General features: G+C 42.6%; 1 protein-coding gene across 4 annotated transcripts in view; it reads left to right on the top strand.

The window, feature by feature from the left end:
- Nucleotides 1-421: 421 nt before the first annotated feature.
- The window catches only part of mcamb (melanoma cell adhesion molecule b), a 32,581-nt gene continuing 10,370 nt past the window's right edge, over nucleotides 422-22,632 (top strand). For all 4 annotated transcript variants that reach the window (XM_061218101.1, XM_061218099.1, XM_061218100.1 and 1 more), the window contains exons 1-5: nucleotides 422-563; nucleotides 20,522-20,646; nucleotides 20,978-21,227; nucleotides 21,759-21,829; nucleotides 21,937-22,024. In XM_061218101.1, coding sequence (XP_061074085.1) covers nucleotides 500-563; nucleotides 20,522-20,646; nucleotides 20,978-21,227; nucleotides 21,759-21,829; nucleotides 21,937-22,024 — 598 coding nt within the window. In that variant the 5' untranslated portion in view covers nucleotides 422-499. The remainder of the gene's footprint in view (nucleotides 564-20,521; nucleotides 20,647-20,977; nucleotides 21,228-21,758; nucleotides 21,830-21,936; nucleotides 22,025-22,632) is intronic.

Here is a 22,632-nt window from a genome sequence, read left to right on the forward strand (position 1 = left end):
TAACACTGCCAGAGATAAGTATGGCCCTGGGAAGCTAAAACATGAGGGCCTCTCATCATCTCACACTCCAAACCAAAAATACTCTCCATTGCAGCGCAATAAAATGTACCATCTCTGCCCTTGCAGGTCACTAATTTGGGTTGTTTTGTATCATATTTATTTTAGAATATTTCACTTAGGTCAGTATGTTATTCAGAAGCAGATGTCACATTCTTCAAACAGCATATTAACATTTGAAATGAACAAGGTAATATGACTAGCCACTCCTAATACACCGTTTTTTAAGGGATGCGATAACTTAAACAAAAATGCGACTGGGAATGTACTGCCCTCCTACGACAAATACAGTGGGCTGGTACACATGCTCTATGTGAAAATCCCCCCGCGCCTCTCTCCCTCTCTCTCTCTCTCTCTCGCTGTCTGGCTCACTTATCTCTTACAAGGCGTGTGAGGACCGACCTTTACATTCTCCCATTGCACGGGATAAGACACGCGGATCATGGCTTTCCAAAAAAGGGCTTTCATCTTCGCGGCACTTTGCGCATTCCTCGCGACGTGGCAAGGCAAGTAAAAACAAATTTAATGACAAAGAAGGAAAGGTATCTGTCTCACAAATTGTGTCGCCTGTTTGCCAGTAGTTTATTAGTTGCAAACTTTGTTGTGCATATCGCGAGAGCTGCAGTCTTTGATTAACAGTGCATAAATTGTGGGCTTGGAAGAAATAATAAGGGACTACATGGAGATATTAATGTGTAATTTTACTGCTGCATTGTGGAAGAGGGTAAGACTTTATATAGCCTTTTATTTTATTGTTATTATTTATCGTGTGCTATGCAAAATGCTGAACATCCGACCACTGTAGGGTGCTTAATTAAGTAGCCAAGGTAAGAGAGGAGAATGTTTTGAGCTTGCGTGAAAAGGCGTGCACGAAGTAGACAACGACAATATAATTCATGGTGTTTTAAACAACTTATCTCTCTGAATATTTATCATTAAAGCAAAGTTGGTTAAATGACAACTGTGAGAAAGGGGAAAACTTTATTTACAATAGTCACCGCAGCGCGCAGTGCAGGGATAAACATTCTGCATTGCTTTTCAGTGTGCTTTATTATTGATTCGAACATGATATATGCAGGGAGAGTTTAGCGCCAGGATCAGTTCATCCTAATTTGTATTTTTTCTGACAGCGGCAGTTTTTCAGTATCAGGAAAACAGTGTTTGCTTTCACTATCATAGATGAGCATTTTAATGACATCAAATGTGTAAATTCCTAAATTTACAGATGTGCTCACTTGGAAAGAAATACAGAGGTGGACACAAGAGTCCGTTTAATGATTAAGCCTAGGGTGTCTACAGGGTATGCATTTCCCATGATACAGGTGCGAGAGTATAATGAGAAAAAATGTCAGTAAAATGCAGAACGTATTGTCTTATTGAACATATCTCTATTATTTTAGCATTGTTAGTTACAGGATATTTTTCATGTTGACATAAGCTCCTTTGTTTCTCAGAGGAAACACCTGTGTGTGGTGCATATGTGTGTAAGTGTGTGTGTGTGTGTGTGTGTGTGTGTGTGCGTGTGGGTGCGTGTTAAACACTCAGTGGAGAATAAGAAGCGCGATGCTCTATGCTGACTATCTGAACTGAGTGTCCTCAGGAGACTGCACTATTTTGCCTACTTTGCTTTCAGAAGCACTCAGACCACAGGACCTTGGTTAAATATCTGCCCAGTACTTGCTTTGATAAAAACTCCCAGATGACTGTCAGCATTGTAAGAGTTTGTGATGATTTACGTAGGAAAACAATACGTGCTTATGAAACTTCATTGTGCTACAAGCTTGAACCATTCATTTTCTCTAAATACATTTTCATATTGTATTTCTAAGTACTTTTGTTTGGTGGTCGGCTTGAACCCTAAGGAGATGTAATGATAATTAGGCTGTGACTTCCTGTGGTTGACCAGGCAGGGATGCAGAAACTGAGCAGGGCGTGGCACTTTGTCAGCGCTGTGAGTGAACATGTTTAGATAGAGGGATCAGAGTTCCAGCTCACATTCTCTTTCAGTTCGTCTGTGTTTGTTTGTCTTCCTCTCTCTGTCCCCCGTGCTCCATCCCTTGCTTTTTCCCTCCTTATCTCGGTGCGTTTATCCCTGATCTCACACTTTCCCTCCCTGTGCTCCTTCTCCTGACGGCTGTGGCTTCACTGGGTCACCTCGGACCTCACCTCACATCCCCCTGCTTGCGTCAAGAGGGATGCTGGGAGAAACAAACTGGCGAAAGAGCTTTTCTGGGGTGGATTTATGGCTTTGGTCACCAGATATGGAGGCAATCAGTGTCACCAAATTTGTAGCTGAGCAGTCTAAACAGTAGGCTTAGTTACAAGGCAATTTCTATTACGAAATGTGAACAATATCACTGTTAAACACTGTACAGTACATAGCAGATCAATAATAGATCCATCTTGGTTTAGGCCTCTGAGGTTTGCCACACTATTACTACCACACTGTAATAGGTGTGCCCAACCGAACACACAGCCACAAGCTCACATCTAAATAACCTGTTTCTTCTTGTAGGGTCTAAAATTACACAATTTTAAATGCTTCAAGATGATAAATGATCACCTGAGCAAGTTATATTATATATTTGAGTTTGAAGCTAACCAAAGTTTCAGCTCATTGTGTGCAAGTGGATGTGGGCATATATTTGTTTGTATGGGTACATCTGTGTTCCTGTGTTAGTGTATCTGATTCTGCATTAATGCATTGCATTACATGATCTTGTGTGTTGTGTGTGCACATGGATATCACTAGTGTGTGTCCATATCAGGCTTTCCGTGAAGAATATCATAGGCAGCCTCCACATTACATTACTCACTCTGCTTTACTTCACTGGAATTTAGTGGACACTTATCCAGAGAGTGCAAACACAAAGGCAAGGATCTGAGACGGTGTGCAGTGGTTCCCTGGAGGGGGGGAGTATAGTGCAAGAACTGCACACCCAATTGTCAGTTTTACAACTATGCCACTGAACATTAAACCAAGCTGTAGAAACAAGAACAAAATTTCATAAACGAGTACAGTAAAGTACAGTAAATGAACAACAGCAAAGAACCGGAGGCCCTGAAAACAAAAGCAGAAGTTAGAGCTGTTGTGACTGGGTAAAAGTGTGAGAGAGGGTTGGGGTGAAGGTGCTGTCAGAAGAGGTGTGTTTCCGGTCGGTGTCATGGCAAAATGGCTGTTCTGACTGGGAAGCTCAGCCCACCGCAGAGGGGCCAGAACAGTCAGCAGACATCGCCGGCAGGTGCAGACTTGCAGAGGGGGGGAGGCAGCTGTTCCAAGGTTGTCGACCGGTGTGTACTGTCCACTGATCTTCAGACAATACGAAGGGGCAGTCCTCGTGCTGGCCTGGTATGCTCGCGTCATGGTTATACGGTCAGCACTAGTGGTTACCAGGGGAGGGCAGTAGTGAGGAAGGGGTGATGAGGGCGCGTTTTGGGAGGTGAAAGACCAGATGAGCTGCAGGGAGAGAACTGCAGTAGTGAAGGGGGAGAGGCTGACCCAGAAGCTGGGATGAGTAGGTGGGGAGGAAGCGATAGTATCTCTGGACGTTATAGAATAAGAATCTGCATAGGTGTCTTACCGGCGTAATGCTCAGGGTGTTGTCTCAGTTGTTGCAGGAGCGGGGTCACCTAGGCTGAAAGAGAGGTCAGGTAGGGGGGAAGTGGAGCATCTCAGTCGTTGCCAGGCTGAGCTTTAGTTTGTGATTTTTGTTTCATCTCAAAATGTCAGGGGGTTTGATGTAGAGGGATCAGAGGAGAGAACCGAGGACAGAGCCCTGGGGGACAGCGGGGATGCCGTGGGGTTTTGTTTGCCCCAGCCCAGGCAACTCGGAGGGAACATCTATGAGGATACACCAGGGCTGTGCCACAGGTCTCCATTACAGGCAGGGAAGGCAGGAGAATGTGGTGACCACGAGTGTCAAATTCACGGTCGGATTGATCCTTTTTTTAATGATATTTTAAATTCTTTATTCTATTTAAAGATACAAACATTTTTTGGAGCAACGTGCCAACAATTTTTTTTTTCTCCGGGAAGTGGTGGTTTTGCCAAATGCTGTATCTGTGAGCTACAGGAAAAGTGTGTACGTGGCTGAGACTGGCCGTGACTGCCAAAATTATGCTAATCTGTGCTATTCTTAGGTTAAGTCTTACAAATATGACATCCATCCATCCATCCATTATCTTAACCTGCTTATCCTGAACAGGGTCGCAGGGGGGCTGGAGCCTATCCCAGCATACCTTTGGCGAAAGGCAGGAATACACCCTGGACAGGTCGCCAGTCCATCACAGGGCACACACACCATTCACTCACACACTCATACCCATGGGCAATTTAGACTCTCCAATCGGCCTAACCTGCATGTCTTTGGACTGTGGGAGGAAACCGGAGTACCTGGAGGAAACCCACGCGAACACGGGGAGAACATAGAATGGGACGATTGGGATTTGAACCCAGGACCTCCTTGCTGTGAGGCGGCAGTGCTATCCACCGCACCATCTGTGCCACAAATTTGACATACTCAACTTAAAAATGATTATTATATTAAGTTATACACAAAAATAATGAACTACACGTTGTGTGTTCAGAGATGCTGTTCTGCATACCACTGTTGTAATGTGTGGTTATTTGCATTACTGTCACCTTCCTTTCAGCTTTGACCAGTCTGGACCTCCTCTGACCTCTTTCATTAACAATGCATTTTCATTAACAATGCATTTCTGCCTCCAAAACTGCTGCTCACCGGATGCTTTTCGCACTATTCTTTGCAAACTCTATAGACTGTTGTGAGTGAAAATACCAGAAGATCAGCAGTTCCTGTGATACTCAAACCACCCTGTCTGGTGCCAACAATCATTCCATGATCAAACTCACTTAGATCACATTCCTTCCCCATTCTGACATTTGCTCTGAAAAACAGCTGGACCTCTTGACCAAGTTTGCATTCTTTTTTTAATTTATTTGCTGCCACATGATTGGCCGATCTAAATATTTGCATTAGCCTAATGAAGTAATCACTGAGTGTGTATGCGGTTACTAAGGAAGTTGTTTGTTACTCATATGTGAATCTGCTTCTCAGAAAAGCCTTGATCCACGGGCCCTCAGATATGACTATGTTGAAGTGGGAGACTCATCTGCTAAGAATGTCTAGAGAATGTAATTCCCCCTGACACCGTCCAATTACCAGTTCAACTGGGCTTTTGAGTTTTGCTTTGAGAGCTCACACGGGCCCTGTCCCAACCGCGGCCAGCAGAGCCAGCAGTGCGGACAGCCTGAGAACAGCGTTTGACCTCTGAGCGCACAATGACACGCTGTTCCCATTCCCCAAGCCTGCTCTTGAGCGATAGTGCAGCAACAAAGAGGCCGCAAGCTGCCCGACTCCATCGGAGGGGAAACTGTGAATCGGGGCAGTATATCAGCGGGGCTGTGCATCATGCGGGGGGCTTTAAATTCACTGTGCCAGCTTTAGCGCCTGCATGCTGCAGAGGGATTGAGAAACTGAAATGTAATGCATTATACAAACCTTTTAATAATGTTGCAGGGGTTTGCCAGTATGTCTCTTTCCCGCCGGTGTATCTTCAGTGCCAGTTGGAGTCGGTAGTGTAGGGTTTTCTTCCTGTTTACATATCACCCGGGTGTCTGTGTCGGTGTAATACTGTATTCACATGACAGGGTCGAGACCTGTTCAAACAGGAAAATACCCAGATTTCCAGTGGGAAACCATGCAATTAGCTCGGGTCTCAAACAATAGAAAACTGGGTAGATTATCTCCTTCCAAATGGGTGGTGTCACCCCCCCGTCACCCCCCCCCCCAAAATTTGTGGACACACATGTATTGTGTCTTGAGTTTTCAGTGCTGCCAACAAAATTTGTATTGTGATACTCACACAGTAAAATGTGGGTATTAATGAACATTTATTTCAGTTCATTTGAATCCAAACATTGATATGACAGTTGTTTGACCCCTAATAAGGACAAATATTTTATGGATGCATTCATCTCTATGCAGACGAAGGTGTAGATTGTAGGTGTAAATTTGCAGTAGTTACCTAGACCATATTACGATTGTTTTCAGTAAAAATAAATTGAAATTTGAAAAGCAATTAACAATGAAGTTTTACCCCAATTGCCTTCATCAGTTCCATTATTTTCTCTCATCTCAGTGTAACATTTACACAGTATCATTGCATCGAAAACATTTAGGCATAAATAAGCCAAGTTGTATGAGCAACATTGATGTGCGACAGTTGGAACTTAGGCAAGGCTCTCCTCGACATCTCTGTAGTGCCGCTTGGCTTCTGAGTGAAAACAATAAACAGTCACTGGAGCTTGTCCTCCAAGGAGACCCTGTTTGAAGACCAGTGCTGTCTGCTTCTTGTGTGGGAGTCATTCATAAGGGGTATTCAGATGAAGAATTCCACTCCAAGCCCCGTTAACAAAGGATTTCTTGTGAAGGAGATTTGCTAAATTGAGAAATTACATATTCATTAGAATCACATCAACAGCAGTTTGTTTCCTGCTCGCAATATGAAAAGCATCTTTTTTGTAGGCCTTTGTGTGTGCTATGATTGTTGGAAGATAAATTGGCAGCAGGAGAGCAAACAAATGAAGCCCAACAGGACCTCTGATCTTCTGTTTGCCAGTAGGGATTCGTCTTGCTGTTTGTCAGTGAGCACCTATCTTCAACAGCAGGTATTAGTCTTGGCTTAGACTAATAGAGTGTCTAGATCTGAAAGTTGAATTTATATTGATCTGTAGCCGTTCAAGAGGAGATTGTGTTTATCCTCTGCGTTCCTTTAGAAGAGAAGCAACGTTTCCAGGATTTGCTTTATCATTACAGAATTAAACATACATCGTCCATGCCATTCCCTTTATTGTACCACTTTGTGGAATGCATCAGCATTTCGACAGACCATGAGAACATAAAAGCCTAAAGTTGTGCTTATTAAAGTATAGTCTTTACATCTATAGTCTATACATGTTCATACAGTGCCCTTGCTGCTATAATCATGAACAACATAACAGAACAGCGTTTTCTTGAGCTTCTGAATATTTCATTAACTCAGACTGTGGTGTAAAGAAAGTGTGCCGTGCTGTGTGAATAATGTTGTTTTTTGAATGAGTTTGTAGGCTAATTTCATTACTGTAGTAGATGAAGAAAAGCAACATAGACCAACAGTGAGCAGTATGCAGGCAGGAAATAGGATCCTAGGATGCTGTTACCTATTAGAATTCAAATTACAGAGCAAAAACAACGTGTTTGTTTGAACATGGGTCGAGTCGTCTTGCCTTTAGTCCTGTTTGTGTGTAGTCCTGGTTTTTTATTCATTTTCTGAGTGGCACCAGACTTTGACAGGCTGATGATGACTGTTTCTGGAGACCAGCCTGTGGGACTCATGGGTCTGTTTGGGTTGCCACAGGCTTTTACCTACCCCAGCCTTTGTTTGTTCCAGACAACTAATAAGCAGAAACTCTGCTGAGAAAAGGAAACAGCTGCACACACCTGGAGTTTAACCCATTACAGAGAGGGTCTCAAATGGCTGAAACTTTATACCACAGTAACCCCAAACTCAACCACTGCCTCAAACACTCAGGCATACTTGCCTTTCCTCACCCATACTAACCTCAGCCCCCCCACTCTCAGTCATTGAAGATTCCCATACCTTCTTCCAGACCAGGGTCAAATACAGAAACCAATCAAATAAAATGTAATCTTAGTGACTTTGTCCATGTCTGTTGTGGCTGACAGTGTGGTTTGATTATTTATGTAACTGCTGATGTAACAGCGGATTTTTATGTACACTAGTCTCTAGAGTTTGCAAAGAATGGTGCAAAAAACAGCAGTTCTGCAGATGGAAACACCTTGTTAATGAGAGACGTCAGAGGAGAGTGGCCATTTACGAGCCTCACATGGACAATGATGGGTTAAATTACTGGAATTTAACTGCTGAGAGTATTTCAAATGACCTCTGAAAATTAAAGAAAAAATATTTCAGATATCTATTTGAATGCTTTGAAATACCGTAGATGAAATCTTCCAATATTTCAGCATTTCAATTCAGGAAGTAAAGTAAAACATTTTTTGTACATGTACATTTTCCACATGGAAATGAAAATCGAAAAATATTTGAATGGTCATGAAATATTTTGAACATTTAAATATTTGGTGCAAGTCACACACTGAGCAGCGTATAAACCTGTGTAAGGTGTGAGAATGTTCAGATTCCGTAGAGGTCATGGAGATTTTACTGTGTAATCTTTCAGTGCAACCTCATGTACTGCGGATAAACAGAGGAATAGGATGTCGTAACAGAGCAGGGATGCTTCTTTTAATCAGGACCATCCAAGCTAAGCCACTTATCTCTCACATATATAATCTGTTGTTGATGTTTTGATATGCATACTTTCTGCTGGCCTGAGATGTGTCCTTTTATAGGCTACCATTTTCCCTTATTGTTTTTTTTCCTTCTGGCAATATGAAGAGGTTTTAAATAATTAATTTGTGTACATTTAATCAGCTCAGAGTGCTGGCAAATGGTGGACAGTGAGAGGAAGTAGGGAAATGCAATAGTTTCTTATGAGAGTTGGTCTGTATGAGGAATTGCTGGAGCTGGTAGTATAATTGGGGGTGGTATAACGCTACGTATTCATTGTCCATTTTGGCACAATGTTTTGAAAAAACTGCATATTTCTCTTTATAAAAAAGCATTGTTATTGGTTAGCTCTTTTCTGCCATACTGGGTATTGGAGTTGGCTAGTGGGAAAAAGTGGTTCTCTGAGTTTCCCATGAACTCAAGTGAAAGGTGACATACTTCAGCTCAGTGGAATTACAGGAAAAACATTTGCACGTGGGCAGAACACGATACATACCATGCAAAGGAAAGAAGAACTGAGTTCATTTCCATCTGTGAGCAAAATATTGTTGGTAACATAAGGGATTTTGCCATTTTAAAACAAAGAATCAATTGCAATCTTAAAAAAACAGTGTAAAACTTGGTAAGATAAACCATATCTCAAAGGTACATTTGTAATGGACATAAACACTGCTGAAATAGCCCTTTCACTTCAATGTTTGACGTGTTTATGTTTTCAGAGATGCTCTTCTGTATACCACTGTCGTTACGATATGGATATTTGAGTTACTGACGCCTTCTTGTCAGCTTGAACCAGTCTGGCCCCTCTCCTCTGACTTCACTCATTAACAAGGCATTTCGCCCACAGCACTGCTGCTCACTGGATGTTTTTTGTTTTTTGCACCATTCTCTGTAAAATCTAGGGACTGTTGTGCGTGGACATCTCAAGAGATCAGCAATTTCCACAGTCTGGCACCAACAGTCATGCTAAGGTCAAAGTCACATTTCTTCAACATTCGGATATTTGGTCTGACTATGTCTGCATGCTTTGATTCATTGTTTGGCTGCCACATGATAGGCTGATTAGATATTTGCATTAATGAGCTGGTGTACTTAATAAAAGGTTCCTCTGTCTTGTGATTGGTTTATTCAAACGCATATGTTAACTCCTCCATCTTACTTTTTAAGTATCTTCGAAGTGTGGGAGAAGGAAATATTGGTCCATTTCTACAAGGGAAAGGCACAGCGATCTGTAGAAACAGTATGTAAACAGTAATTAATTGAATGCTGAATGTGGTTTGTTATATAGAGAAGATTTTCAAATACATTTTATTACAGAACCCCCACTGCAGTCTGGACAGCCAAGAATGTCTATCTTCCACCACAAGACAATCAACAAACCCTGAATTCTGAGCCTTTACTATGGATTTACTGTCAATTAATTCATGTGAACAACTACATTAGTCTTAACAAAAGTCTTGGAAATTTCACTGCAGTTTTGAATGGCTTCTTTCAAAGTGCAGGTTTTCAACAAGTGCAGGTTTTCAACAAACCTTTTTGCCATCACACTAAACACTAAACACTAAACACACTAAACATAAAGTAGGACAAGAGAAGCTGACAGAAGCATAAACTGTTTGACTGCAGTTTTAAATTGATCCTCCATCATATCATATCCTTGTTGATATTATCAAATATCACATTACCATCCCACTGCATCCAAATTAAAGTAGTTTCTAATTTTGAAAATAGACTGGGTTGCGGTGCGAGGCGTCATAAACACTTCCACATTAAGTTATCGCCCCATGTAACAGCCATAACGAAATGGATGAGATTATGTTCAGAAAAAGAATAAGCACAGGGAACACAACTACATCGGGGAAAACCCCAAACGAATGTGTAACTCATGCCCAGAAGCTTGTTAACTGCAGAATTGGTGTAATAAATTGACACAAGACCCAGATTTATGGCATGATCTCAGGAAGGCATAGATAGTTCTTTATTTATAGACAGCTCTTTATTTATCCCTGTGGGGGAATTTCTCACAGCAGCAGAGATGAATAGAATAAAAGGAATAAGGAAATAAATAAGGGGAACACAATAGATAGAAATACTAAAAATTCTAATACAGTATGTTAAGAATATGTGACGCCTCTCAGTCTGTGAGTCCTGTAGCTTTACCATGTACCCACAAAACTACAGCAGAGCATGCAATGGAGAGAGGATATTTACTGCACACACATACGTTCTTCTGTCTCCTGAATGTCACTGTTAGTACATAATTCACTGCACTGACTGGCTGAAAGATTCAGTGGCGAGCATCATACTTTTTGTTAGATTTATGTAGCACTCAACCTCTTGGCCTTTGCTCCCGGTTCAGAAACACACAGGCCTTTCTCTGTCCTGCAGGGTCGGGATTAATGACCTGGGAAAGAGCCATCGGTGTAGGAATCCCCCTACCCCCCGCGGCCCACGCTCTGCCGTCGACAGCATGGCCAATCGCTCTCCCCGCGTCAGGCCGAATGGCCGGCCGCCTTTCGGCCGTGTGAATGCCTGATTGTGCGCGGCGCGGCGGCTGCTGCCGATTGGCTGAGAGAACGGGATTGTGTGCTGTGTGAAGGGGCTGGGGTGGAGGGCCCTGGCTGCCACGTTGGGCCCGGATGCCAGGCATTCCCCGGAGGCTTCTCCCCCGCCTCGCCTGCCCCTCTGTGCAGGGACCCTGCTGCTAGACACTGCCTGGGTCTGAATCACAATTAGCCCACCCCCCCTAATGATGGATTTTATTATCTTTGTTCTGTCGCTGCTGCTGCTGCTGTTTGTGTGGCTGTTGGACTTCATATGAATGTATTGAGTCTGTTTTGAGGGTCACAGACAGAGTCTGTCAGTGATCAACATTAATATGATGGAGAGTTATATATAAAAAGAGTGAATATGTCAGTGTGTCTTTCTGACAAAATATTAATTCACAATAACTGAAACAGTATTACAATTATAACTTGTACGTCAATTCACTATTTGTTCTTCCAGCAGAAGACGTATTTTAACCCCAATCTCCACAGACCAATCCAGTCGGAATGAAAAATAAATGAGACTAGGCCACTGCTGAATTAGCATTCACTGCTTTACCACTGTTATGTCTAAAACCTTTGCATGTTTTTGAGAAGATTGTCTGGAATCCCCTGCCATTAGATAAATATGCCATTATCTCCTGCCAAAGTATTTTATTCCCAGAGAGTGATTGCTGTTTCTTCGATGCCACCAGAGGAACTAGAGGGATTAATGACGGCCATTTTTAAGACACTTTTTCAGACCCTGTTTTACTGTATACAGAGCAGAGTGTGAGCACAGCAAATCAAGAGTGAGGCTTAATCCAGCTGATAACGCTGTTTCTCCATTTTACTGTGGGATGTACTAAACAATGAAAAACATTCTTCATGTGGCCAACACTAAGTATATGCTCTCTGTACCAATTCTCTCAGTTTGTACCTTGTGCAGTTTATACCTGCAGGCTCTCACTCATCGATTAAAAATATTTGCGGATCGCAGTCTATTTTTTCCTCGGCGGGACAAAGGAGATGATTGAATCAGAATAGCCAAAGTGATCATGCACTATGGGCAGCCAGCAGGACCCAGTTACTGCCCCTTAAAGGGCTTTTTGGCAACAATAGCATCCATTTACATCCATGAGCACGAGCCGGGGAGGAAAACACTCATAAGATCCCGATCCTGTCAGACAGTCCCTCCGGGAGACTGCTGTCTGTGTAAGAGACGGCTGGTGAAACTGCAGTCGCTATGAATGCGGGAACTGTTGGTGCCATTGATGGTTTTAAGGGGGAGATGCCATTAATGCTGTTATTGGTATGAGAGGGGAAACTATTGTTTTTTTTTGGAAAGCAGTGCATTCCTGACTCCATAGTTATTTGCCACTTAAATAATTGATGCTGTTTCCTGAAGCCCCAGCCTCTGCTAATCCCGAGTGCATTAGGAGCCTTTCAGCATAATGTGACTCAGACCCCCCCCCCCCCCCATCTCCTGCTCCAGGTGCACTCAGCACCCCAGTAGAGCTGCACTTCGTCTATGGCTGCGTGTCTGTATTCTGCCCCCCCCCCCCACCTCCATTACAACGCTGGTGTTTAGCATATGTTCACTGGCGCAATTACTGTGCATTTTCTGTCTTGTTTCTATCCAGCTTTGTGGAGTATGCTATCTGTAGTGTGGAATACAGTTTTAGCCTGTGGGCAATGGCTGCCATTTTGGTTATGATAGTATCTGAGTAACAGCGTGGTGGGTTCTTCTACTGTAGCATTAGTATGAGTTATTATTGGTTCTTTCAGGTTCTCAGACTTCATTGCATGCTGCTAGTAGCAGGATGTTAAAGAGAAGCTGCTTCGAGAGCAAACATGTAGCCCTTCAGTAGATTAGAGCAGCGTGACGACTGCAGCCAAATGAGATCAGCATTGATTTGTGCCCCGCGCTACATGGAGCGGTGAGGCTAATCAGCTGGACTGGTGTCTGTGCCTTTGTGACTACACACAACAACACATTTATCAGGTTAAGGAGAAGAGAAGGGTCACAGGAGAGCTGCTGGGGAGGTTGAAGAGGAGTTGGGGATTGTAGAAGATGAGGTGGTGGGTTCTTCTACTGTCACATTAGTATGAACCAATGTTGGTTCTTTCAGGTTCTCAGGCTGGAAATGGAAAGTGATTATGGGCCACAGGAGGGTTGGGTAGGCTCAGTAAAGCACTATGCAGATTTGGCGGTTGGCAGTTGTGCTCTATAAGATGGCTGTGTGCTGCCTCCTGCAGTGATGGAGGAGAAGATGTTCATGGGCTCATCAGCTCCTGCAGGTATTTGGGGTAAAAACACAAATGGACATCGCCATCCATTATTGTACAAAACTGCGCCCATCCAGGTTGTTTTTTTGTTTCATCAAAGCCAATCAGTGCTCTTTTATTTTGTTGTTTGTAGAATGTTACTTCCCCGTGATAGACACAATCAGGCAAATCATTTTTTGACTACACCCAATGTTTACATCTGCCAGCTTCATACAAAGCTGTGATGTGATTAGATACATAGGAAAAGTCATCTTTAAACAAGGGTAACTTTCAGGGTCGTATAACTCTGCATTAATTTTGAGCTGTCTGCAATGCCAGGCTTATCATTGCTGCCAAATTGGGCATCAACGATCCCTCAAGGAATTTAGTGTTTTGATGCCACGTCAACTGTTGTGACTCTCTCTCATAGCAGACACACATGGGATTGCTCAGATTTACTGAGGTGGTACACAATAAAGGCGAAGAGCATGAGTCATTACCAAATGATTTAAGGGACATGACACTGGAACCTTTGAGACTGAATGTCTTGGATTATTTTCTTATTATCTTACTATTACTATTTTATTCTGTGCTTTGTTTCTGGGCATTAGGATAGCATACTGCTTTTCACTGCTCTACAACTTTTGTTACATCACTTTAAAGCATGTTGTCTCCATGTATTTTTCATTAAAAGATACTATTTGTGTTGGCTTTGCCCCACTTATGCATACATGCACACACACACACACACACACACACACACACACACACACTCAGTGCCCATCAGCATTGATCCACTCTAGACTGTGCATGTGCTGCCAGGAAGCCTGACAAGGGAGGGCTTGTTGAGACCGATTATCTATTAGGAATAATTTCACAACCTGAAAAACAACATCAACTGTCTGCATCTTTTTTATTCAGGGAAGTACATCACAAACATTGATTTATATTTGAAATTTTCACTTTACTTGTAAGACAAAATCTTTTTTTCTCAAACCAGATTTTTGAGCTGTGCAAAAATTATTTTATTGTACTGAACTACATTTTCAATTCAGTATAATAATTAAAAATGGAATGAAAAATAATAATATATATTTCATATGTAATAATATGTAATAATAATCCCCATAGACCCTCTGATGGGCATAACTTGCCATTACCTCCAGTTCTGCAAATTTGGTTAAATAGTTTCCGACTACAAATGTTTCATGTTTGATTTTTTCTTCACATATTTTGAGTATTTCCGTAGTTGTTTTCATTTTATCTTGATAAGGATTTATAAGGGATAGTTACAAAGTGATTTTGAAGCAAGTCATATAGGTAGTGATCAATGAAAAGTCACTGAGGGATTTTGAAATGCCTTGATAATGAGAGAGGTCAGAGGAGAATGGTCAAACTGGTCAAAACTGACATGAGGTCAAAACATTGGTGCTAGCCTTCCAAGCAGTTCCAAGGGTCTTCCCCAGCTTATCTACAAAAAATCATCAGACCCTACACCCCTGTCTGACCTCTTCGTTCAGCCTCCACAGGCCGCTTGGCACCTCCCCCTCTCAGAACCTCCACCTCACGCTCACGACTACTGTCTGTTCTGGCTCCACGGTGGTGGAACAAACTCCCCGTTGAGGTCAGAACTGTAGAATCTCTCCCCACCTTCAAGCGCAAGCTGAAGACACAGCTCTTCAAGCAGGACCTCTCCCCATCCCTCCCTACCTCCCTGTGAACCTTAATTGTTGTCTCTGTGACTTGCTTTGTGTATCGGTATTTTTAGTTGGCTAGGTAAGCAGTGTTTGGATAGTTAACTTTGGTCACTTTTGCTCTGTTTGTTTGTTTCTTTGTTCTCAAAAAAAAAAGGCCCTCGTCCTTATCTTTGTTGTACAGGTAGCAGTTGAAATTGTACTTCCCTCTAGGGTGTTTCAGCGAACTTATCCCTGGTTATGGGTATGCACTTTGTTTTACGTCGCTCTGGATAAGAGCGTCTGCCAAATGCCAATAATGTAATGTAACATTAGCATTACAACTGTGGTTTGCAGAATAGCACCTCTGAACATACAGTATGTCAAACCTGTAAGTCAATAGGCTACAGCAGAAGACTGAATAAGTCCAAAAAATAAGTCCAAATAATAAATACCTAATAAAGTGCTCACTGAGTGTAGTTTGCTATTTTTAACATGGAGCCCAGGGCCATTTCACATAGCCTGCTATCTGGTTTAACTCGATTAGATTGCTGACATTTTAGGATGAACCCAGGATTTTCAGTTTCACAAACTGAGTTCACAATTTAGCCTTCTGTGACCGCAGACATCAGCACTTGTTACAGTTTTCCGAACCAGCGGCTTCCTGGAAGTATGATTCAAGTTTGAACAGCTGGTGGTACTCAATTCTTCTCATGTGTCGTCATCGCCTTGCGTTGAACGCAGCCTTTGATTCTTGTGAAAGCAGCTTTATTCTTTCTGTTTCCAAGAAAACCTGTAATGCAGTGGCTCATTCTGATGGATGTTGGTCTCGCTGGTGAAAGTGGTGGCTCATTCTGATGGATGTTGGTCTTGCTGGTGAAAGTGGTGGCTCATTTTGATGGATTTTGGTCTCGCTGGTGAAAGTGGTGGCTCATTCTGATGGATTTTGGTCTCGCTGGTGAAAGTGGTGGCTTCCAAATACTGCACATGATGCTGAACATGGAGCTGGAGCCACTGCAGCCTGGACTAGATCTCAGAGATTCCGCATCCCTGAAATAGACAGTTCCCATAATAGATCCAGTGAGTCTACTTTCTTCCATAGTGGTATCTTAAAAGGAAAATCCCTGATCTTTATCGGTCTTGACTGTTGTTATTCTTTTCTCAAATGTATACTGTAATGGCCCCTTGAGACATTTTCTTTAGAAACATGGGAAATGAGGCAAGGGAAAATGTATGTCTCTGGGATTGGGAGTGCAGTGATAAGGCCGAGTATGCTGTGAAATGCACTCATGGCCATCTTCCCATTTGTTGCCATTGCATTTTCTTTTTTTAAATGGTTCGTGTGAGAGCTGTGCATGGGAAACTGACTTCATGTCAGGAATTATTTATTACAAACTTTCACCGACAGGCCAGAGCAAGCTGAAATCCAGAATTAGACATGCTGATACCTACCACACAACAGTTATATGAATGGTAGATGCTAAATGCAGAAACCGCACTACAGAGTGCTGGGCTATGTGGACCATCTAAATTGTGTTTGTATCTCAGTAGCTGAACCGTGACCTGCTTCTCTTTTGCCAATGTTTTTAATGTATTCAGCACTCTGGAGCATATTGTTGTGGTGACTGCTATATAAAAATAAAATTGATTGACTGATTATGTTGTAGAACACCACATTGCACGTATTAAACACAGACGCTACAGTGCTGCACTGTCGGTGCTAAACATAGATCAGCAGAAGGGCCCAGGTTTGTGAGCCACGCAGACAGCAGGGAAGTTGAACAGGAGGATGTTTGCTTGTGGCCCCTGACTCCAAAGTGACCCTCGCATCGCCTGACAAATGAGCAGATGACAGTTGCCAGTGGCAGCACGGCAGGTTAGCGTGGGAGGAGGATCGGGTCGTGTCACACACAGGCGTTTCAGAGACCTTGGTCTGGGCCCAGCTGCCTTCGTCCATCATGGTCCTGGAGCATTGCGTCTGACCTCGTCTGAATCCCAAACTCTCCATGGAGCTGGAGGAGCCAGGGCACCATTAGCACCGTGACTTAGCTCACCAGGAGCTGCTGTCTCTAGAAATGACTGTGGAACATTAATCAAGGCACAAAGACTGGACACGACCACCTGTAAAAACTCTGACCTTGTGAAACTACCAGAGGCTAACTCACACATATTTAATATTTGATCATGACTGCTTATTTAACTATAAATGTATGTTTGTTTTGGCAAATGGAGATATTACATTGCAGTGTGACCCATGCATTATGGTGTCAAAAGCTGAAAGAGCTGATTGAGCCTCTCTGAAGGAGGGTTATGGAGATGGACATTCACAGATAGTGGGCATGGGGCAGGGAGGGAGACATTCAGTTATCTCACCATTAGGCCAGTCTTGCACAGCCTTCCAGCTCCGAACACAAACTGGATGAATTTACAATGATACATGCTCCGATGACACATGGCTCCACACGTACTTGTCCCTATGTGCACATGCATGCATATGTTCACCCTTAGTAGTTCCTTTTAAAATCACTGAGTGATTCCAGGTATTGGAGATCATGTGCTTTTTTGATAGAGCAGTGTACAGATGTAACCTTAAGACCAGAGTACATGGTAAACAAAATTCTGACTGGGGCTTCAAAGTTTTAATGACGACTGTAAAACATGTTACACGTATAGACATGCATGCATATCTTACAGGGAAATTCAGCATAGATATTTAAATATTTATGGAGGATCATAATACATTATTGAACTTGTTGGGAAATAGATCATTTGAAATATCACTTTAAAACGGCTTGCCTTGCAATGCACTTTATGCACGGGCTCCCAGAATGACTCGCATTACAGTACATAATCTGAGGGAGTTATAGTGAATTGAGGAATTGTTCTGAAAAAACATTTCAAAAGTGGAGAATTACAGCTTTATATCCATTGACTCAAGTTCTGTTAATTATGGATATCAAGCCTAGTTCTGGGAACAAAATTCCAACATTATCCTTTGGAAATGTGTTTCTTGAGATTTTGTATTGATTGTTACAGCTTCATCAATATAATATATATCCCTCACTCTGACCATAGCTACACTTTCAAATCTGCCATCACGTCCAGTGAAGGACAGCTAGGCTTTACTTCAGGGCACGGCAGTACCTGCCATTTGGGCAGATCCAGTACAGCCCCTAAAGATCAGTTAGAAGATCAGTTATTCACCCTGCTGATTTTGGATCAGCTTAATTTCCTTTCACATCAAGAACTGGTTTACACTGATTGAAGGTCAACCGCTGGGTGAAGGAAAAGGTGGAGTGTTGAACCAGGGAGAGCTCTCAGTGCTGCTTGTAACCTTGAACATAGTCGGGCTGTGGACTGAGCCAAAACACATTCCCAGAGGAGTGCTCAGGGTTTGGAAAGTAAAAGTCCTGCCAGGTGTCTCTTCCACCCATGACCTCAGCCAGCAGATTTCACTGAACCTCCTGGCTGAAATATTGTGCTAATTAGGAGACAAAATATGGGGGAGTCAGTAAAAAAAAGAAAAAAAAAGAAAATCAATCTCCTAACAGTTTGGTGAAAACAGGTCAGAAGCAACCTATCAGACAATCAAAGCATAATTTGATCAACTTTTATCAGTCGTTAAGGGTGAACTGTTCCTTTAACACAGAGGAGCACAACAAGGGCTGATCCGTTTCAAGATTTTGTGCCAACTTCTGCTCTAAATTATTTCATTAGCTCAATCAAATCTTGAGCTGATATTTGTATGAGTACCAGCTACACTTACAGCCTGCAAGTGTATCCTAAAGATTTTACTGTACTCAGTTACATGAGCGAACCAGCATTGTTTATAGAACTGTCAGAAAATTTAACCGAAGGTAATTAATTGGAACAGAAACCGAACCGGAGCTGTGCACCTCTGCTTTAACCCATCAATTACCCCAACTGTAAAACAAAACGTACTAGAGGTCCCACTCTGTCTATGGGCTTGTGAATACATTGGACTATATTGAACAACATATTAATTTTTTAAAAATAGTTTTGAGATAATTAGACTATAATGTAAATTCATAATGAATAATTTCTTAATAAAGAATTCAGTCAAAATATTCAAACATGACCAATGCTGTAGAGTAAGTCTTTCTGGTTACAATGAGAACAGGATATTGTTTTTACCATTCATGGTTGTTAAATTGTTGGTCAAGGTGCGTACCCCAAAAGGCTCAAAAGTATACCTGTGGTCATAGCTCCAAGGTTACATTAGGAGTGTCAGATATACAGTTTCCGAAAGATCAAAAGGTTTAATTTTCCTGGAATTACCCAAAATGGGCAAGTGGGGCATCGGGGCCGAATTAAGAATTTTGAAGTCACTTGCACTTGTGAAGGCTGTTAAACAAAAATCGCTTTCACAACACACAGTGGCACAACAGTAGCATAAGCAATCGTCTTGCATAAAAATAGTTTTTACTCTTTTGGGGCTTTGTCAGTGGAGCTCTGGTACAAATAATAAATTAAGGTCAAAGTAGCTTGGCTGTTGATGCTATGGTTTCCATGGTGACAGGGTGAAAGTTGCATACCAAGGCAATTTGCCATCTCGCAGGAGCCCAATTGAACTCAAAACTTTATAAGACCCCCTGAGATGTATGAATAAATTAAATAACTACTTATTTAGCTGAAGCTAAACAGAGGACAATCCCCCCTGGAGCAATGCAGGATTAAGGACATTGCTCAAGGGCCCAACAGCTGTGCAGATCTTGTCGCGGCATCAGGGGGTTTTGAACCAGGAACCTTCCGGGTTCCGGTCATGAACCTTAGCCACTAGGCTACAGACTGCCCCTGATTACTACAAAGAAAGGCAGCAGTTGCAAACTAAAAAGGCGGTCATTCAGTTTCTGGTCAGTAAAAGGGAATGTGATGCCTTTGGGTTATGTTTTTATGGGCACAGTGTTGGTGGATGTGCTCACTCTTAACAGGTTAATGGAGCATCTACGGCAAAGCTCGTCTGAGGGCCCCGACCACAGTAGTAACACAGCTGACTTGATTTTGAATATGAGTCGCCGTGCCTAGTCGCCACCGCAGAAAGCTGTAGTTACTGGACTGGAGTATTGGCTCTGAATGTGAAACTCAGTGAGGAACTCTCCTCTCCTGAAGTGAAGAGCGGCTGACTGTTTTCCGTGGTGTGAGTCAGCACTGTTCTGGCAGCTCTAAAGTGCAGGAAGTGTCTATGTTTGCGAAAAAATAATCACATTTCTGTAATGGGAAAGGATACCTCATGCCCAATTAGCCTGCAGGAGAGTGAGGAGAGGCAGGCAGAAGGCGAGTGTTGTTATTGCTAACTGCATTCAAGAAATGCAAGGGTTTTTGTGATAGAGAGCTCTGTACTATGCATCTAATTTAGTAATGGGCGACTATCTATAAAAATGGATGCAATTCCTACACATCCAATTGACAGTCTGCACTTTAGCCTCATATTCATTATTTCATTTTCAATCCAATGGTTGACAGAACAGAGCCAAAGGAACAAAAATTGTGTCAAGTCCCAAGACATATTGACTGCACTGTTTGCATTTATTTCCCCTGCTCTGTTTGTGTTGGTTCGCTGTGTTGTGTTCGCACAGCTGATTGTGGGTTTCTGTGTGTTTACAGTGTGGGCGCATGTTGCTGTTGATATGGATGCCGTGGTGAAGGTGGACAGTGGGAGCAGAGCTGAAATCCCTTGCCGCTGTGTTTTTAGCGACCAGCCCAGTGTGGTGATAGTGCAGTGGTTTTTTGTGAGTATGAGCTGTTCACATTCTTTTTTTCTTTGTCTCAGGATCATTAGTGAGGGGCATTAGTTGGGTTCCCACCTTTTACATACATTTAGCTATTTCTCTCTCATCTAAAGGTCCTTTGCATTGGTAAATATGACTATGAAGTATAGTATCACTATTCAGCTTCATTTGACAGAAATGCAAACTCAAAAAAAGTTTGAATTAAAGGGCAGCATACTACTCTTGTCTTTAATAATTTAATGAATTAATGCATGAGATGCTGCACTGTATGGAGGGCCTTTGCCTGCCTATGTGACCTCTATGTGACCTCTACGTGACCTCTGGCCTTTAGGTGAAGGGAAACACTGGGCGCAGGCAGCGCATCCACTACAGCAACGGAACAGCTGAGATTGTGGACAGCGACACAGACTTTGAGGGCCGGATCAACGTCAGCCGGTCCAAGGCCAGTGGCTCAGAACACGGAGAAGACATCTCGCTGGTTGTGAGGGATATACAGCTGGCCGATATGGGGGGCTACATCTGCCAGGTCAACGCCATGTCTGAGGGCAACAAGGAGGGCACAACCCAGCTAAGGGTTTTTGGTATGGCCCCACCGGCTCTCCAACACTAGGATTTCTGTAGTATTGTTTACCTTTATTCCAACATCCTAGGGCCTGTTCCACGAAGCTGGATCACTAAATTAGTAATTGTACAGCTGCACAAAGAACAGCGTGTCCCGGATGTAGGTGAGGTCTGGGTTTTACTCAGTAATCCCACTTTGTGGAACAGGCCCTGGCTGTGGCAGAGAGTGCCATTGTACACTCTCAGAAGAAAATGGTTCCAAAAGGAATGCTGTAATTCTATAGAAGAAGCCTATCTCGGTAAATGGTTCTTTGTTGGGGAGCTTTCAGACCTTTGATGTTAGGGTTCCTCTATGGAATCAATCCAAATAACCCTTTCAGAACCGTTTGTGTGAGACGGGAGGTGAGGGGCTCAAGGTCTGGAGCTCAGCGATGACCAGGAAGAGCAGGAGACTCACCAGTGGGAGCAGATACAGATGTTCCTCAGAGCAGCAGGGAGATCTTCCCTATGGCTTTTCCTTCCTGAGGTCTGTTTTTGCCTTCCTCTTGCAGTGCCTCCGGACAGTATCCACATTCACGGAGTGCACTCCGGTATCTCTGTCACCAGTGCGGAGCCCTCCAAGGTAACATTGCTGGTGTTAGCTTTACATCTCTCCGAATACCTCTTGACATCAATCTCAGTTTATTTTCTTCCTCTCCTTTTCCCTCTCTCCCTCCCTGCTTCATGCAGATTGCGGAATGTGAGGTTCGGAATAGCTACCCCAAACCCAACATTACCTGGTACCGTGACGTCACTCCTCTCCGGAACGTTGAAGACCGTGAGTATTTGGAAGAAACGAGAAAAAATAAACACAAAATACTATTCATGCAGATAGATAGCAATTTTAATAAATTTAATTTAGATAGCAATTTTAGTTATAGTAATATCTAAATAGTTAATTGTTATCTAGATAGTTAGCAAAATTAATTTAAAATGATAATGTGGAATATGTATAAGGCGACTGTAATTTGTCCAGTGCCAGCTACATAGGCTTTTGCAGATTGCAGAGAGTACTCATGCTATCAATATACAGTACTGTGCAGAAGTCTTAGGCACCCTAGACTTTATTATATAGATGGTTATTTTTTTGTATAAAAAAAGACACATTTGAGGTTCCAAATATTCATTTTCAAAAAGATTACATTTTACAGAGACATTTTTGTATTTAATTTAAAAAAGGAACTACTGTAAGCAATTGACTACATTTTGCATAAAAACACGATCAAGGTTGTCTGAGATCAGAAGCAAGGAGCCAACCAAAGTCTGCAGAAGAACTGTGGCAAGTTCTCCAACATGCTTGGAACAACCACCCTGCTGATTGTCTTTTAGAACTGCAGGACAGCGTTGGCTATTTCAGAGAAGTGATGCAATTTTAATGCCGAAGGG

Source organism: Conger conger, chromosome 13 (assembly GCF_963514075.1).
Source record: "Conger conger chromosome 13, fConCon1.1, whole genome shotgun sequence".
Lineage (NCBI taxonomy): Eukaryota > Metazoa > Chordata > Actinopteri > Anguilliformes > Congridae > Conger > Conger conger.